This window comes from Mesoplodon densirostris, chromosome 3 (assembly GCF_025265405.1).
Source record: "Mesoplodon densirostris isolate mMesDen1 chromosome 3, mMesDen1 primary haplotype, whole genome shotgun sequence".
In the NCBI taxonomy this organism is placed as follows: Eukaryota; Metazoa; Chordata; class Mammalia; order Artiodactyla; family Ziphiidae; genus Mesoplodon; species Mesoplodon densirostris.
The window spans coordinates 103,253,757-103,271,220 of record NC_082663.1 but is presented as its reverse complement, the minus strand read 5'-3'; the positions used below and the strand labels follow the sequence as shown (position 1 = coordinate 103,271,220).

The window sequence follows — 17,464 nt, the reverse complement described above, 5'->3', positions numbered from 1 at the left end:
TATCAGAGTCAAACAAAATAGGAAGCATAGTACTGCTGGTTGAGTGGAAACAAGAGATTTTTATATTTTATTCACTGGATTCACTGGTGACACCTTTTACTCTCCAGTAAGCTTGAGTGTTAGTAATTTAAAGGAAATGCTTTTTCTTTGTGTGTGTGATTACTGAGTAGTAGTATGTTGGATGACCACAAGTAGGTAACTCTATGGGAAAAAGAAGAACCTAGGGAAAAATAATGCTGTTTTCCCCTCAGTACTTGATACCTCATAAGCCTATGGAAAGAAGTACCAGATCAAGCTTGGGAACAGTTTTGCTTTTTAAGTGAATTTCCCTCTGGGTAGAAGCATTCATTTTCATGAGATATTAGTCCCATTATAAATATTCCAGAGAGGAGTTATCTTCTGAGTTTGAGCAAGCCTACATATTACTAAATTCCTTCTTGTTGCTATGCCAGACAAAAACAAACGATTTCTGGGAATGGTACTCACTCACGTGAAGACACATTTGGATGGAGAACCCCAAGTGGCTTGGGGTTTTTATGGCCTCAAAATCGTACTTGCTTACAAAGACCATGTAGTCTATTAATTCTTATTTTTATTTATTCATCTGAATAGAACTTCAGAGAGTTGTTCATGGGCAAGGAAGGGAAGAGGGTGGAAGAAAAACCTGGTTGGTTAAAAAATGTTTTAGGAACTTCCAATTAAACATGATGGATTAAAAACATAGATTTATCATCTCTTTCTTACAAAACAACACTAAAATGAATAAAGAAATAAAAAAGCATCAACCTAAATGAATAAAGGGAAATGAGAGAGGAGATGATAACACGCGAAATGCCAATAATATTTCAGAAACAGGAGGATGGATCGATATGTGGAACTGACTTAGCAGAGCAGGCAGGAAAAGCAGAAATCTAAGCCTATAGTCAGGGAAGCCAGGAAACTGATGTGCACTGCAAGACTCGGGAACTAGAAGTACCATGAATTTCTGAAAGTGACAGTGGGTGCTGTGTGAGTGCTGAAAATGGGAAGATTATTTGAAACTTTTTGGAAGCAGCAGTTCATACCCCAGATTACCTTCCTGACCCAGTGCAGCCAGGTGACTATCCCTTTCCCAATGTGAAGAAAGACTGGAGGTTACAGTTTGCAAGGCATGGACCAGAGAGACTCTGATTTCAGCTAAAGGGGCTAGAAACCATGGGATTAAGTGAGAGTCCCTACAGAACACAATTATTAACCCATCTACTGCTAGTTTGACCTACAGATTCCTGGTAATCAGGTTAATAGGCCCTAGAAGGAGACTGGAGTTTCCTTATCTTGAGAAATCAACTGCCAAAAGAAAAGTCCTACAAATACTGACAATTAGTGAGTTTCCCAACAAAAGAGCCTAGTACTTAATCAGTCTGTGTGAAGAAACATCTACCAGTCAACAAGCCTCACCCATAAAGCCAGAGCTTCTAATTGAGCTTTATTGTCTTGTTCCTAAATATGAATGAGTCAGGGATCACCAGACTTTTGACGGAAGTGCTACTATGACAGACAAAACCCAAAATAAACAGAGAAACAGAATTCAAAGTGAATAGAGGTAATATAGGGAGGTGATGAGAACTTCAAAAAATTGTAACAAGAAGAAAAGAAAAACCAGGGAAAATGTTTGCAATTCATATCACAAAGGGTCAGTTTTTATAATGTGTAATATATAAAGAGCTGCTACAAATCAACAAGAGACCAGACTCTCAATAAAAATGTAGAAAGGACTAAAAATAGTACATTCATACAATGAAATAATATGTAGCTATTTAAAAGAATAATGAAGCTCTCTCTATACTAATACATAAAGACCTCCAGGGCTTCCCAGGTGGCGCAGTGGTTGAGAGTCCGCCTGCCGATGCAGGGGACATGGGTTCGTGCCCCAGTCCGGGAAGATCCCACATGCCGCGGAGCGGCTGGGTCCGTGAGCCATGGCCGCTGAGCCTGCGTGTCTGGAGCCTGTGCTCTGCAACGGGAGAGGCCACAGCAGTGAGAGGCCCGCATACCAAAAAAAAAAAAAGACCTCCAATGTGTTAGGTGGAAAAAAGCAAGAAGACAGACTGTGTGTACAGTATGCCACCTTTATTGTAAAAAGGAAGAAAAGATAAAAATATACACTTGTATTTGATTGTAAAATTTAAATAAATCGTGCATATATAATGTCATGAAAAAGGAACAAAGAGAAAACCAACGAAGTCCTATTAGACATTAACACTATAATAGCTGAAATAAAAAATTAGAAAGGTTGGAAGGTAAAGTTCAATAAATATTCTAGAAAGAACTTTTAGAGAAAGCCAAAGTTTGGATAAGTACAGAAGAATGGTTAGAAAATAGTTAGAAAAGTAGAAAAAAATAGTAGAAAAGGATTAGTTCAATGTGTTGAACATTAGAATAACAGTATTTCCAGAAAAGTGAACAGAGAAATTGGAGGGGATAAAATTTTCAAAGATATTGTACCAAACACTTCCCAGAATTGAAGTGTGTATGTTTCCAGATTTAAAAAGCGGGCTGAGTGCCCACGCCCCAGGAATGAGAATGGAATCATGGCAAAATATCATGAAATCAAAACAGCGGGGATAAAGAGAAAATCGTAAAAGCTTTCAAGGGATTAGCAATTACAGAGGAATTGAGCTTCTTGACAGACACATTGAGGAAAATGAAATAATGTGTTCAAGATTCTAAGGGAAAATAGTTTCCTACCCACAATTCTATACCCAGCCAAATATTCCTAATCCATATGAGGGCAAAACAAAGATATTTCAGCCAGGCAAGGCCTCAAAAATTTTAGCACCCCCTTCACCTCCATAGGATGGGAAGATATATTTACTAAAGTAAGAGAATAAACCAAAAAAAGAGGAAAAGATAGATTCAGGAGATAGGGCTCTACACAGGAGAGAAGCAAAAGGAATTCCCAGAATGACGTATATGGGAAACTGCAGATGACAGCTGTGTGGCACTGCCAGATAGCCACAGTCCAGACTTGGGTAAGAGGAAAGACGGTGTCTCTGTGAACAGACTGAAACACGAGAGGTACCTGATTTGTCTGAATGCACTGAAAGAAGGGTTCTGTCTCCAGCAGAGTGTTTGGAAATAAACTGTAAACTTAAAAATCAAAATTATTATCTCCAAGGAAAACATAAAGTTACATGAGTAAGGAAATGTAACAATAGTATGCTGCATGGATCCACTGTGATTAATATTTAGATAGTCATAATAATAATAAACACCAAATGCTAATTTATAACCCCCAAAAGTGATACAACTATATTGATGGTGGGAAGACGAAGCAGGTGTGTGTGTGTGTGTGTGTGTGTGTGTGTGTGTGTTGGAGTGGGGGGCAGTGTTGGTTGCCAAAATGGAGCTGGATAAATTTGGTTCATTGTTGACAACATGGATTTTGGAACCAGACTGACTGAGCTGAAACCCTGGCTACATAATTTATTACCACTGTTACTGTGTAACCTTGGGCAAGATATATAATCTCTCTGTGCCTTGGTTTCCAATCTGCAAAAATTGGATAATAATAGTATCTACCATATTGTGTCATTCATTGTGAAGATTAAAACAGTCAATATGCATGAAGAACCTGGAATATTCTTTGGTACATGGTAAGTGCTTTATAAGTGGTAGCTATAATTTTTATCTTCTATAGTAGGATGCCAATAGACAGTACAGATAATATCTAAAATTTAAAGTCTGTATGAGCATGTTATTTAGAAATACAGGGAATTGCCTGGTGGCACAGTGGTTGAGAATTTGCCTGCCAACACAGGGACACGGGTTTGAGTCCTGGTCCGGGAAGATCCCACGTGCCGCAGAGCAACTAAGCCCATGCGCCACAACTACTGAGTCTGTGCACTAAAGCCTGTGAGCCACAACTACTGAGCCCTTGTGCCACAACTACTGAAGCCCGCGTGCCTAGAGCCTGCGTTCCACAACAAGAGAAGCCACCACAATGAGAAGCACGTGCACCGTGATGAAGAGTAGACCCCGCTCGCTGCAACTAGAGAAAGCCCACGTGCAGCAACAAACACCCATCACAGCCAAAAATTTTAAAAAAAGAAAAGAAATAACAGAATACTAGAGAAAACACCTAAAGACAAGCAAGCGGTTGACTCAGGGGAGTAGGAATAGAGAACGGAGTAGGTTGGGCACAGGGACAGCCAGTTTTTGTTATAAGACTACATTACTATCATATGTACCTATAGCACTTTGACAAAAAATTAAATTAAAAATAAGTAAAACTTAAAAAATCTTAGGTTGTAGTCTAAGAATATCATCATCATTTAGACATGGATGGAGTATTTCTACTTTAATATAAGGGGTGCTGTGCTCAAAAACACTAAAAACACTTTCTGCAGGACAAAACACAGCATGATTAGAGTTGAGTCAATACCAAGTAAAATGTTAATTTGAGGCATTTATCTGAATAATATCAGGATGATTCAAGTCTCCCTGAACCCTTCAATTACTTAGTCCTGAATTACCAGTATTCAAAAAAAAAAAAAAAGAAAAGAAAAAAGGCAAAAGTGTTTGGGTAATTCTGGCATGAATTATTCAGATAATTTGCTGCTGTTTGATTTCATTTTTGGATATGAAATCACATTCTCTGTGACCAAAATTGGAAAGAAGGCTTACATTTAAATAACAGTTTTTCAAGTAATCTAACTTGCTGACTCATCTAGGCATGGATTCCATACTTCTACAGCCCAGGGTGACCAGATGGCAAGTTATTTTAGAGACTCTGCCTAAAATGGCCCATGCGTAGGCACTACATTTTCCAGTGATAGTCAAAACAGGTAGACTTACTTAGCTACTTTTGTGATCTCCTTCAGAGCTTCACTGAGAGCATATCTATAAATCCCATCTACTAAAAAAATGAGATTCTGGTTCAAAGAATAAAAACATATACTTGAAATACCCAATATGAAACTCACTGTAGGAGGGTAGACTTGTAATCAAAAGGCCTAGATTTCTACAGAGTATACCATCCTTTCTGTGGGATGACAGGCTTGGTCCTTTTTAGTTTTCTTTTCCTTCTTCTTCCTCCTTTTCCTCTCTCTAGCTGTCCCTCTCTCTCCAAATATTCTGAAATCCTCACCATGTGCCAGGCACCAAGATAAGACATTGGGGTACAGACTTGGATATGATGGTGCCAACAAGGGTCACCGGTGTCAGGAAGTTGTACCTTTCATCGAGTTGACTATGTTTTAACTGTATCCTCTCTCAGTTTTCTCTTGATTATGAACTTGCTGAATGAAGGGACATGCCTTATTCTGGCCCAGCAAAATGAGTGGCTTATTGCTAAGGACATCACTGAAACAAGGGCACTGGCAATCCAGGGATCTGACATCCAGGAGAGTCATACAGCTGCACTGTTCTCAGCATGGGAAGGAAAATCCCAGCTGGCTGTGGTTGGAGCAGATATTCTCAGTGAAGGTACTGGAAGGCATTTGAGTACAGTCTCTACCTGATACGTTTAAACCTCAAATGACTTGCTGCTTCTTTAAAAGTTCAGCCTTAAGATAGTTTATAGACTGGCCCAGCTCTTTTAATGTGCAGACACTCTAGTGGTGGCAGACATGTGGTGCAAATATGACACGGGTTCTATATTCATCCCTTTTGGAATTACGCAATTCAAAACCAGACTGGGGAGGGGGAGGAAAGGAAGCTGGAGGTGGAAGAAGGGAGTTGTTTGTTCATAACTTTTGGGACTACACTTAAAGCAGGATTAGCATGCTGAAAGAATGTATTTCTAGTGGGATAATTTTGGTTTCCAAGGCAGAACTCCCCCCATACCCTCCTACCTATAGCTCATGGGTGTTCTACATGTTTATTTCTTGCCTTCCAAGGGCAGTGCTTTAAGACAGAACATGGGGTCTTAGTTGCAATTGCTTTTTCTATGTCTCAACTCATTATATTTTGATACTAAACCTTGTTCTACTGTCTTCCTGTGATGGAACACCCTTTCTCCTTTTCCCAGAGAGTATAAGGACCTTATGAATAGAAACTCCATTTGTGAGTCATGCTCTCATGAATCTTGCAAACTCTGGCAGCTTTTATAAAGTTTGCTAAGTTGTGCCCAGACACTGGAAATATCTGAATATTTTAACAATCCCCCATAACATGGGCATTTTTCTACACACACAAGATCCTCCTATGCAACAGCCAAGGACAATGCAAAATTGTGATCCATTTCAAAGGAGAAGCTGTCACTTAATGAATGTAATCTGGAGAAATGGTTCAAGATTCGGATCTCCTTCCTCCATGTCATAGGGACCAAGCTTCCATATGAAATAAGGGTTTTCTCTCTGAAATGAATGTGAACCCTAGGGAGGCAGAAGTGGGGTGGGCGGGACAAGAGTTGGGCAGGAGAAACAGAGAACACCGGGGAAACATGGGGAAGGGTGCAGGGGAAGGAGACCAGACAGGCTCTAGGGGTTTCTGGAGCAGAGGTGGTCACCCCAGGTACACCTTGGTACTCCTCCTGACTCATTGGCTCTGGACCCCAGAGCTAGTATATTAGACATGAAAACACAGAAAAACATACTTCAGATCAGAGATTAGAACTTGAAAGTACAGTTTTGGGGCAGAAACTCTAATAGTCTATAGCGTTACTCAGTGCCCTTTTCGTACTAGCATTCTAACAAACTTTTCTGAACTGTTACATTGGTAAGATTCAGTCTGCTCCAGGGGATTCACTCTAGAACTATGCAATCAACATACTCTCAGCTAGCTTGATAACATACCTATGACTAAGTAATTATATAATTATCCCTTCAAGATCCTTAAAAACCTATGAAAATACTTTAAGATCAAAAATTTAAGATTAAAATGTGGTTATTTGATTATATCCAGAGAAATGATGGCAAAGATGCCTTTGTTTACCAGGGATTCCTTTTTGTGCCGACTGCATTTTCTATCATGATTCTGGAAATGCTGTTCAGTGGGGCTGAGGGTATGCTCGACTCGGGACAGGTTTCAGCCAGGGCCTCACCTCTACCTTCCCAATGTCTTCCATGTCTTTGCTCATTTTTCCGTTTAGTAATATGTCCTGACAATAAGGACAGAAATGTGTGTGTGTGTGTGTGTGTGCGTGCACGGGTGTGTGCACTGGTGGTAGGGGTACCCTGAACTCTGACCTCCTATTGGGCACAGCAGATGACCACTGACATACCCTCACATCAACTCAGGCCAAACTTACCACTCTCTTTGAAGTGGCTGTTGAACAATCTTGACATCTATGTAACATATGGGCTACTAGCTCTTGGGTCCGGATGTATAATTCCCAGTGTGGCTAATTCTTGGGCAGTAAAACCCACATTAATGGTGTTTATTGCTTACTGTCTTTTTAAGGAGTCTACTCTCATGTTGGTGCTAGGATTAGGGGTTTCCTGATGCTAACTCCTCCACAGAGGCTACAGTGCCTCTGTGGTCAAAGGGGATGTGACCAGTGGTGGCCAGGGGTTAATGCCCTCTGCCTATCAGTAACTAGAATCAATGCTCACTTCAAGTGTGACAGATCTTGGATAGACTTAAACTCTGGAAAATGAATGTCTTACTGGCATTTTAAAATAAGTAACTGCAAACATTCCCTTGGAGTTGTAATAATTCAAGACCAACTCGTCCTTTATAAGAAAAAGTAAAGATAAATTTGCTTGTTATAAACAAAGTCATCCTCTGCAGTTGAAACACACTGGAAAAGCTATTCAGAGTAATAGAGTTGAATCTAATTTTAAAGGGCAATGAAAAGAAATTTAGATTCTTTGCTATCAAGCTGTGACCAATTTTGAAAAATAAATGGCAAACAGAACCCCCTCACAGAGCTGACATTCTTTAAAATGTTGTATTTATTGTCCCTATTTTTCCTTTACTAGGGAAAAAAAAAATCTTAGGAACTAAAATGTGATTCCAGTATAGGCCTGGAACAAGGGTCCACTGCCCCACTCTTTCTCCCAGGGCTATACTGATAGGGCCACCAGCAGCATAATGCTTAGAGCCAACTCCAACCCAATGACTGCCATTGTTTTCCAAAGTTATATGATCCCGGGCAGTCCCTGCTCCCAAGAGGAACCATGTGGCCTTCAAGCAAATTCTTGGGCCAAGATTTAAAGGCATCACTGACAGATGGACACTTGGGTTCCTTTCTTTCTTGCATCTTTCTGTGGGATGCCCTTTCTATGGGTCCCACAGGCAAAATGAAGCAGGCACCAGAATCACTTAGGTATTTTTCATGTCCACATTCCCATGCTAGTTCATCTCTCTGAGGAATCTTTATCTCAACTAGATACATCTACCCTTGCTTTATCTAAGGAACAGACTGGGCTGGTTCTCCCTGCCTCTGTGTGATGATGAATCAGAGAAACCTTCCCTCATATGCCATGGACAAACTAGTGGGTTTTCACTTTCCATAGAACACATGCCAAGCGACAGCCATGATAAGGGATAAGTTAATTTTTAAGGTAGGGAGGGGAAGGGGTCTGGATGTTTATTTAACTACATTGAATATTATAATTGGGGGGTTTCTGTTTATCACTGAAGGAAAACTCTGTTAATACATAAAGCCAGTGAATCGGACAGGTTCAAAACTGAGCCTTCAGAAGGACTGTTCCTTAAACTGGGTAGGAAAGTGTTAACCCAGTTGTCGGATGTCTGAGTAACCTCATAACCTCCTTTTGTGTTCTGATTTTTGTAATCCTATTACAGTAGATTGTCAGCTTTGTTCTCTTACTTGTAAGAAGACAGGATGAAATATATCTGGCAGGAGAATCTACTGGGATACTAATTGTCTTGTTTCCAGACAAGAAACAAGACAATTGGTGCTGTAGGAACCTGGAAGAAATGAGAGGTTTTCTCCCTCCCCCTCCCAAGGAGTTTGCCAAGCCTTTGTGCTTCCTTGCCTCAGGGTATTTTTCGTGACTTCTGCTTAAGGACAAAAGCAGACTTTTCCAGGCACCAGAAGACAGAACCTAAGATGGGGACGCAGAGGGGTGGGGAAGATAGGTTGGAAGAAACAGAAGTGGACCAATACTAGTGTCTGGGAGGGCAAAGGGTATTTATTTCTATCTCCTTCCCACTCCAGGCATTGGGCTTTTAGCACTGGCCAAGCTGCCCTGCCCCAGTGTGGCCAGAAGCAGCCCAGACTTAGGCAGCATGTTGAGCCTGACCCAAGCAGAATGCTGGTGACCAGTAAATACTGAAGCTCCAAGGTGCTTCCTTCAACTTATGGAGTGAATGAGACCCCTAGGGGAACCCCCTAAAATGACTGAGATTTACTCTTCCTCCAACCTGAATGGAGACCTGGAGCAGATTAAACGTGATTTAGAGGGGAAAAAAAAGGAGAGTGACATTTCTTACACCTTAGAATTCTGAACTAACATTTACACTCACAACACATTCACTTGTATTGTGTACCTGTAATTATTATATACATACATACACACACAACCACACAAATGTTTTGGAGGATTTTGGAAGGGTGCTGAAAGGCGTGCCACAGCTTTCTTTTAATTTAAATGATTAGTCTCTTTTAAAAGGGTGTTGGGGGTTTAACTCTTCTGAAACAAACCTGTCAAGAGGCACTCACTGACTTAACTCCCCGTCAGCTGCTCTCTTCTTAGCCCTCTCCTCTTTCCTGCTCTGTTAGGGAGTTGTATGTATCCCTGGGGGATGAAGGAAAGCTATGCTGAAGAAGGACTTTGCTCAAGGAGGAGACTGAGCCACTGGGGACCTTGGAGATGATCCTTTTATATACGCCATCCATACATTTTGAATCACAAACATTCTGTTTGAGAAAGGCCATTGTTTTGTCGGTGGGAGCTCAGAGACCGGCTTATGGACCAGCATTGCGGTTCCAAACACTGAGGTAGAGCAACTACAGCAAGGCAGGACCTCGTTTCTCCTGCGGGCAGCAGACTGCTGACTAAAGGAGCTCTCAGTCTATAACCAGCAATGAAGGAAAACCTCAGCTCTGGTTCAAAGTTCTGATTCTGATCGGAGGTTGACTCATTCTACCCATGGCAGGAAATTTCATTTCTATACTTACTTGGTACTTGACTCCATTAAAACAAAGACTGAAAGCCAAGGTCATTTGGGAAGCACAGCCTGTTTGTGATCTGAGTAGATTCCTCTGCCCTCTGCTGCTGGACTGAAGCCCCTCCAACAGGGTACTTGCTCCCTTTCTAAGGCCCAGTTACAAGTCTGCCTTCTTCTATTTGGGGAAAGAGTTGTAATTTTCTACTTCCTTGGTGTCAGCCCCTGGGAAAGGTGCTCCAGGACTGGCATGTAAAAGATCATGCAATTCAAAGTGAAGGCATGGCACTGCTAAGCAATACACCCCTAGCACCACGTACCGTGCATAGTCACACAGATGCTCTTCAATCAGCGTGTTAGAGGAAAGATTGATGCAGCTGTTGTACATCTCCTAGAGAGGTGCAATTAAAAACCATCTGAACACATGCAACAAGCTCAGCACATGCACAAGTCTCAATAAACAGAAGGCATGCAGGAGACAGATTAAAGGGTAGAAGCTTCAGACATACTTTAAGGAGCCTGGGAAACTGCTGAGAACTTTGACTTGAGCGAGAGGAACCCTTAAGTCACCTGGAAAAGTTTTATTCCAGCAATGTAAGTTTGGACATATTTAATCCAAAAGGCCTGGTGTTCGGGGCACAAGTGTGACTTTTCTAGCTGAAGCAAATATATGCTAAAGTCTTTTATAACAAAGACAACTCGGTGGAAATCAGTGTAATTAAAATTGGTGTTCAGTTAATTTGAGTGATAGTAACTAAAACTTGATTTTGGTATTGCAAAAAAGAATTTGCACAGTTCTTAGACCTCACTGGAATGGGATTTTACCTTATGGCAAATAATAAATGGTGTGACTCTCTGGTTAGCAGGATGGATATTCTGGATCCTTCTATTCCTCAGAGAGTTTCACATTTTGGCTGCTATACCATGTTTTTTAAGGGCATGGCATGCACAGAGCATGCAGGAAATGTTGCCTAAAAAGATGTTTTTATCTCTTACTCACGGGATTTAAATCCAGATTACAGTGCATGGTTTTACAACAAATGCAATTACACAATGTAGTTCATGGCGTACTCTGCCGTCCCCTGCGTGCTGGCAAGCATTTCAGACCACTAGAGCTTCCTTAGGGGCTTGTGTCGTAAAACGCCAACGAGGGCGTCCCTGTGGTGTATTCATTCTAAAGGTCCTTCCAAAGTTGAGTAGTTTAGAAACAGAGCTTCTATTTATGTGTTGTTTAATTGGGCTTGAGAATAAACTATTCAGTCACGAGGAGAACTAAGGCTTCCTGCTGCAGAGTCAGTGCCAAAGAAGGGCCTGATTTCACATCAATTAGTAGTCTAATCTTGTAGAAATGCCTCTCTGTCTATGGCTCCTAATTCTCAAGGATCAAAACTACTTAGGGAAATTTAGGGACCAGAATACAGTCTCCTGTGATTTGTTTAATCTTTCTCTCTTAGAGTATTTTCAAAATGTACTCTAACACGACATATCTCATTAGAAACGCATGAATTTGGCTTTTCATGAATCCTCCAGAATTCTCCTGGGGATGCCCTCAAGGTAGCCAAGGGCAACAATCTGTAGTGTTAGGAACAATATAATTAATTTAAAGGAACAGAAAGGATATTCTCCAAATAGCACTCACCGCCTTATTCTTTCCTTTGCTAGCAGAGCCCCCGGGATTTCCCTTACTGTCTGTGGTCTTCCTCCCAAGTGAGGTTAAGGGCAGAGTGGAGGTCTTCAGCTGGTTGGATGCCTGATAGTTATTATTATTGTTCTGGTTGCCACTTAGCGTCTCCATGATGGATCGGAAGGTTCCAAAAGGCCTTTTCAGCTGATCCCCTGGTTCACTGCTTGCAGAGGTCCGCTGGAGGGTCCTGCCCTTATCTCGGTCCTTCTCTCCATTTAGTTCAGGGCTAGTTTGCTCCATCTGCACCACAGGCTCCTCAAAGGTAACTCTGAGTTTCAAGTTCTGCGATGTCCGGCGCTTGGAAGATGGGGACTTGAGGGCGCTCTTGGGACTCGTGGCCACTTTCTGGGCAGCTGTGCTGTCAGGGCTGGGCTGAGGGAGTTCTCCAGAGGGCTGGCTTGGGGCCGCGGTTCCCGAGCCTGGACCCTGGGATTCCAAGTCTGGCTCGCTGCTCTCTGAGGTGGGGGATGGGCTGTGGCCCTCCAGAGATTTGGAGGCCTTGATACTAAAAGGAAACCTGCGTCCTGATGCCAAGCTGTGTTTCTTTATCATCAGGTGTAAGCTTTCCGCGCTGTCCATACTCTCCACGCTTTCCACGACAGGCTGTGGTCTGGGCCTGTCAGCCTTTCTCACAGGCGTGCCCTTGGGGTCCTCAGAGTTGTTGGAGTCTGTGTCAGACTCACTCAGTGGCCGCTGCATCAGCTGCTTCAGCCTGGCTAACTTCAGTTCCCTCTTCTCCAGTGGGGTCTTTTTTGAATTTCTAGAAGAAGCCTGAGCATCCTGGAATTCCAAGGATAGCTTTTCCTGGGTGCAGACATTCTCTGAAATATCTTTTCCTAATAACTGACGTAGGATTTTATCCGAATCGTCGTCTTTAGCTTTGGCCCTAGCCCGGCTGGATGCAGACAGGCTTCCAAGAACTTGAATCCCCTCTTGTATTCCTGGTTTGCTTTTGCCTATAGGCTCATCATCTGCATCTGGGGATTTCCATTGGGACTTTCTGGAAGCTGGGGAGGATGGTGAACTGAAAGAGGATGAAGGACATATGAGATGACTTCCTACTGGGTTAAAATAACTCAGCCACAAATCACTGCATGGCTTAAATGCCACTAATAACTTACAAATCACTAAGACTGAAATAAGAATAATGAATATCTGTTTCAAGCAATCTACAAACATTCCATGGTGGCAACCAGAACCAGTATAGTATGCCTCATACCTTTTGCTTTGACTACAAAATTTATTTTCTTGTAGTTTTACAAAACTACAATAAATAGTTTTATAAAACTACAATAAACTGTTTTATTGTTTATACATTAATTTTGCACCAATTTTCTCAATTAATCCCATCTTCAACAACCTTATGAACCTACATATCCTTATTTCCATTTCATAGATGAAGAAATAAAAGACTCTGAAAGAGTAAGTGACTTGTTTATAGTCCTGGAAAGAAGAAATGGCACAGCCAGAGATAAACTCAAGTCTTCTGACCCTAGGTCCAGTGCCTTTCTCCATATGATAGCTCATTTTTATTCCTCTTTATAAGAATAAAATGTTTTCTGTTATCTTCTTAAAAGATATTAAAAGAAAATCCAAAAGAAGGCTCACATATTAAAGACAGTTAAGAATTCTAACCACTAACGTTCCTGGTATTACCTGGGCGAAGAAAGGAGTGATTTGCCCTCTGATTTCTGGGCTTCCAGAAGTTGTTGGAGCTGGTTCTGCAGTGTGACACGTTGCATTGTCTGTCTGGGAAAAACAAACCAAAATATATAAGCTCTCTGACACATTGCTACTATCAAAAATTAACAGGTATAAATTTTTTTCATGATAATTTTCGATAAGTTGCAATAAATCTAAAAATCTTACAAATGTGCATAATTTTCATCCTTATAATTCAGAAATTTTCCTGAGGATGCAATCAAAAGTACCCAAAAAGATATTCATTATTCACATTAGTAAAAAAACTATAACCTAAATGATCATCAATAAGACTGAGTAAATAATTTATAATTATTTCTATGAAGGCAGCTATTAAGAATGATAATATATTTGAATATCTATTGCATAGAAAAAGTTTCCCTAATATATTTGTATATATGTAGAAAGTATACAGTATGAAGTGTCCCTTAGAAAAGGGAAAATTTGGACACAGAGACAGACACACACAGCGAGAGCATCATGTGAACATGAAGGCAAAGATCAGGGTGATTCATTTACAAGCCAAAGAATGCCAAAGATTGGTAGCAAACCACCAAAAACTAGGAGGGAGGCACAGAACAGATTCTCCCTCACAGCCCTCAGAAGGAACCAACCTTGTCAACACCTTGATTTCAGACTTCTAGCCTTCAGAACTGTGAGAAAATAAATTTCTGTTGTTTAAGCCAGGCAGTTTGTGGTACTTTGTTACAGCAGCCCTAGCAGACTAATATACTAGACATATGCTCACATATTTTTATATATTCATATTTCACATGCTCATATATTATTTTTAAAAGTTGATTAGTCCTTTCTGAGGGCTTTTTTCGAATCTAGAGAATAGAGTCCTTTTTTTCTCCATTCATACTTGGGATTTCTGTCATCAGTCCATTTAACTGCCTCCAAATAGTTTTCTTGACTGTGTCATAATTCACTCTGACACCTAAGAACCCTATAAAAGGAGTTTAACCTCCTTTTAATCTTTCTTCATCTGTTTTAACCCCTCACTAAATGTTTTTCTATAAAACTTGACATGCAGTTCCAAATTTCAAAGTGGGAAAAGTAGAGTGCTCTTACGTATTTTTATTTTTTATTCATTCTTGAGACTAGGGTCAGCAAACTATAGACAATAGACTATGGGCCAAATCCAGCCCATCATCTGTTTTTGTAAATAAAGTTTTATTGAAACAGAGCCATACATATTCATTTACATATCATCGAGTGCTGATTTCACGCTACAAAAGCAGAGTTGAGTAATTATGACACAGAACATGTGGTGCACAAGCCAAAAATATTTACTATCTGACTCTTTAGGGAAAAGATTGCTGGCTCCTCCTTTAGACAATTAAGTTTTCAGTAAGTGAGTCACAGAATAAGTGAGAAAAATGAGATCACAGACTTCTTAGGTCTTAGGGATGAAATGTTAGGACTAAGACTGACCACTTCTGAGAAAAGGAGAGTATTTGGGGCTGATGGAAGGCTATTATCCAAATCTGTTCTCACAGAATTAAATTTAGGCAGCCGACAGCTGTTGAGTATGTGCAGTGACATTTGCCAAGGAGAAGACTGGGCTTCCTCAAGCCAGTATCTAAGACTCGGCAGTCCTTTTAAGAACACTTGTAACTCATTTGTTTAGTTCGTCATCCCTGCTCACGAGAGCTCCTACCAGTTTTGACGCTAAGTGTATTAGTTTTCTACTTCTGTTAACAAATTATTACATGCTTAGTGATTTAAAACAACACATGTGTATCTTACAGTTCTGTAGGTCAGAAGACCAGAATGGGTCTCTCCAGATTAAAATCGAGGTATCCACAGTCTGCATTCCTTTCTGGAGGCTCTAGGATGAAAGTCTATGTCCTGCTTATTCAAATCAGGCGCAGAATCGGTTCCTTGCAGTTGTAGGACTGAGGTCTTTGTTTTCTTGCTGACTGTCAGTTGAGAGTCATTGCCAGCTCCTAGAGGTTACTGCACTTCTTGGCTCACAGCCCCTTCCTTCCTCCCTCATCAAAGTCTGCAAGAGCAGATTGAGTCCTTCTCACACTTTGAGTCTCTCTGATCTCCTTTTCTGCCTTCTCTTTACTGTTACTCATGTGATGAGACTGGACGAACCCCAATAATCCAGGGTGACCTTAACTCCATCTGCAACCTTAATTCCCTTTTTGTCATGTAAGGTAACATATTCATACCTTCCGGGGATTAGGATGTGATAGACATCTTTGGGGGACAGTTTGCGGGGGGTGGGGGTGGGTACCGCACTAATACTGCAGAGTTTGGTAAATACTGCTTACTCCTCTAAAATCAGAATCAGTTTTCCTTTTTCCAAGTTCTATAATAATTAATGTGTTTTCTAAACAGATTTCACTTTCTGTAACCTATGGCTTTTAACCTGTTTTCTTAACTTTAATGCACATTCTGATAATATGCTTCTATGTCCAGAGTAAATGAAGTGTTACCATACATTGTTTTCTCTTTATTGAAAAAATACCAAGTTATTTAATTGTTTTTACCCAACATGGAAAGAGTTTGCTTGCTTTGTTTAATTTAGTTTTTTTTTTTTTTGATGGCTAAATTAATACAACTACTTTAAAAATTCAAACCATTTAGAAACAGTGAGTAACATTTTGGAGTGTATCATACCAGCTTGGGGCGGCAGGGAGAGCTGGGGGGAGAGAGAGGGATTTCTCAGAAATGAGATAATGAGATTATACTGCACACTGTATTTTGTAATTTTCTTTTTTTACTTAAGGAAAGTAAAATACACTGTGTGTGTGTGTGTGTGTGTGTGTGTGTGTGTGTGTCTTCATTTTAACTTGATTACTTTTGTAAAGACCCTATCTCCAAATAAGCTCACATTCTGAGGTACTAGGGGTTAGGACCCCAACACATCATTTTATGAGGCCACAATTCAACCCATAATACCTACGCCTGTAGATCAGGATCTCTAAGAGAGCTGAAGGTTGCCATTTCTAAATAATAGCTATGTTTATTAACTCTAAAGGGTTGGTAAAAATATTCTAGCAGGAAAAGGCACTCAAGACTGTCTCCCACTCACAATTTTGGGCTGAAAAACTAGTGTTTTCCATCCTTCTTCCTGCACCTTTCGATGTTATTGATGCCCTAGAGCCTGAAGGGTACAGTGTACTGAGGCTAGACTGGGTGAATTTCTCTGTTCATTTCTAGTTTTGCCAACCTCACTGAGACGCAGATTAAGTACAAGACTAGGGTCTACAACGTAAGCTCTCATATTTCATCTTGTCATTGGCCTAACTACAACTGTCTACAGCATTCAGTTTGGAGACAGTGGAAGAACTGCTGTCTATTAGCATACATGTGTGTTTTATCCCAGGATCATCAACAGAGAGAGCAGCCAAGATCCTAATCTTGAAGAGTGCTACCAATAAAACAGATACTATAACTCATGAAAGCTTCTCCGACTCTGTGGTAAGAGACAGGGGAAAGTTTTGTGATCTTTTCTCTGAGGATGAACCTTAAGGAAAAACATTCCATTGGACCATTTTAAAGTTCCTCTTGATGGATATGTCCATATACTACTGGGGGGAGTGTCCACTGGTACAACAGTTCTGGAAGCACAGTAGGCAACATCTATCCACACACGTATGCACTTTGTTCTGGCAATTCCCCTTCTAGTAACTTCTTTTCAGAAACACCAGTACATGTACATAAAGACATGTGTACAAGTACGTTCGCTGTGGCAAGATAACCTACTGAGTTATGAATCTGTGTGCATTTTCCCCAGACCTTCAAGCTCGCTTAGCTCACCTACCCCGGGGGAGTCTTGTGTAACTGGGCAGAGGATTCTTGGAGGGAAAGGAACCGTTCTAATTTTTAAGTTTAAATTTTATTTTTTTCCTAGTAAAAAGCCTAAATTCATTAAAGAGGGTATTCTAGGTACTGGCAGGGGGAGAGGCAGAGGAGTACAGAGATTCTTACCTCTAAGGCAAGAGAGTAGAAGCAGAGAGAGAAAATAATTCCCCGAGCTTAGCGAGGAGCCAGAGGATCTCA

At 40.8% G+C, this 17,464-nt stretch overlaps 1 protein-coding gene across 4 annotated transcripts in view; it reads right to left on the bottom strand.

Moving 5' to 3' along the window:
• SNCAIP (synuclein alpha interacting protein) overlaps positions 1 to 17,464 on the bottom strand; it is a 155,415-nt gene that overhangs the window by 855 nt on the left and 137,096 nt on the right. For 2 of the 4 annotated variants that reach the window (XM_060091888.1, XM_060091889.1), the window contains 3 exons: positions 13,400 to 13,492; positions 11,699 to 12,767; positions 10,380 to 10,450 (listed from right to left, as the gene is read on the bottom strand). In XM_060091888.1, the coding sequence (XP_059947871.1) occupies positions 10,380 to 10,450; positions 11,699 to 12,767; positions 13,400 to 13,492 (1,233 nt within the window). The remainder of the gene's footprint in view (positions 1 to 10,379; positions 10,451 to 11,698; positions 12,768 to 13,399; positions 13,493 to 17,464) is intronic. The other 2 variants (XM_060091886.1, XM_060091887.1) reach the window with 1 other exon arrangement.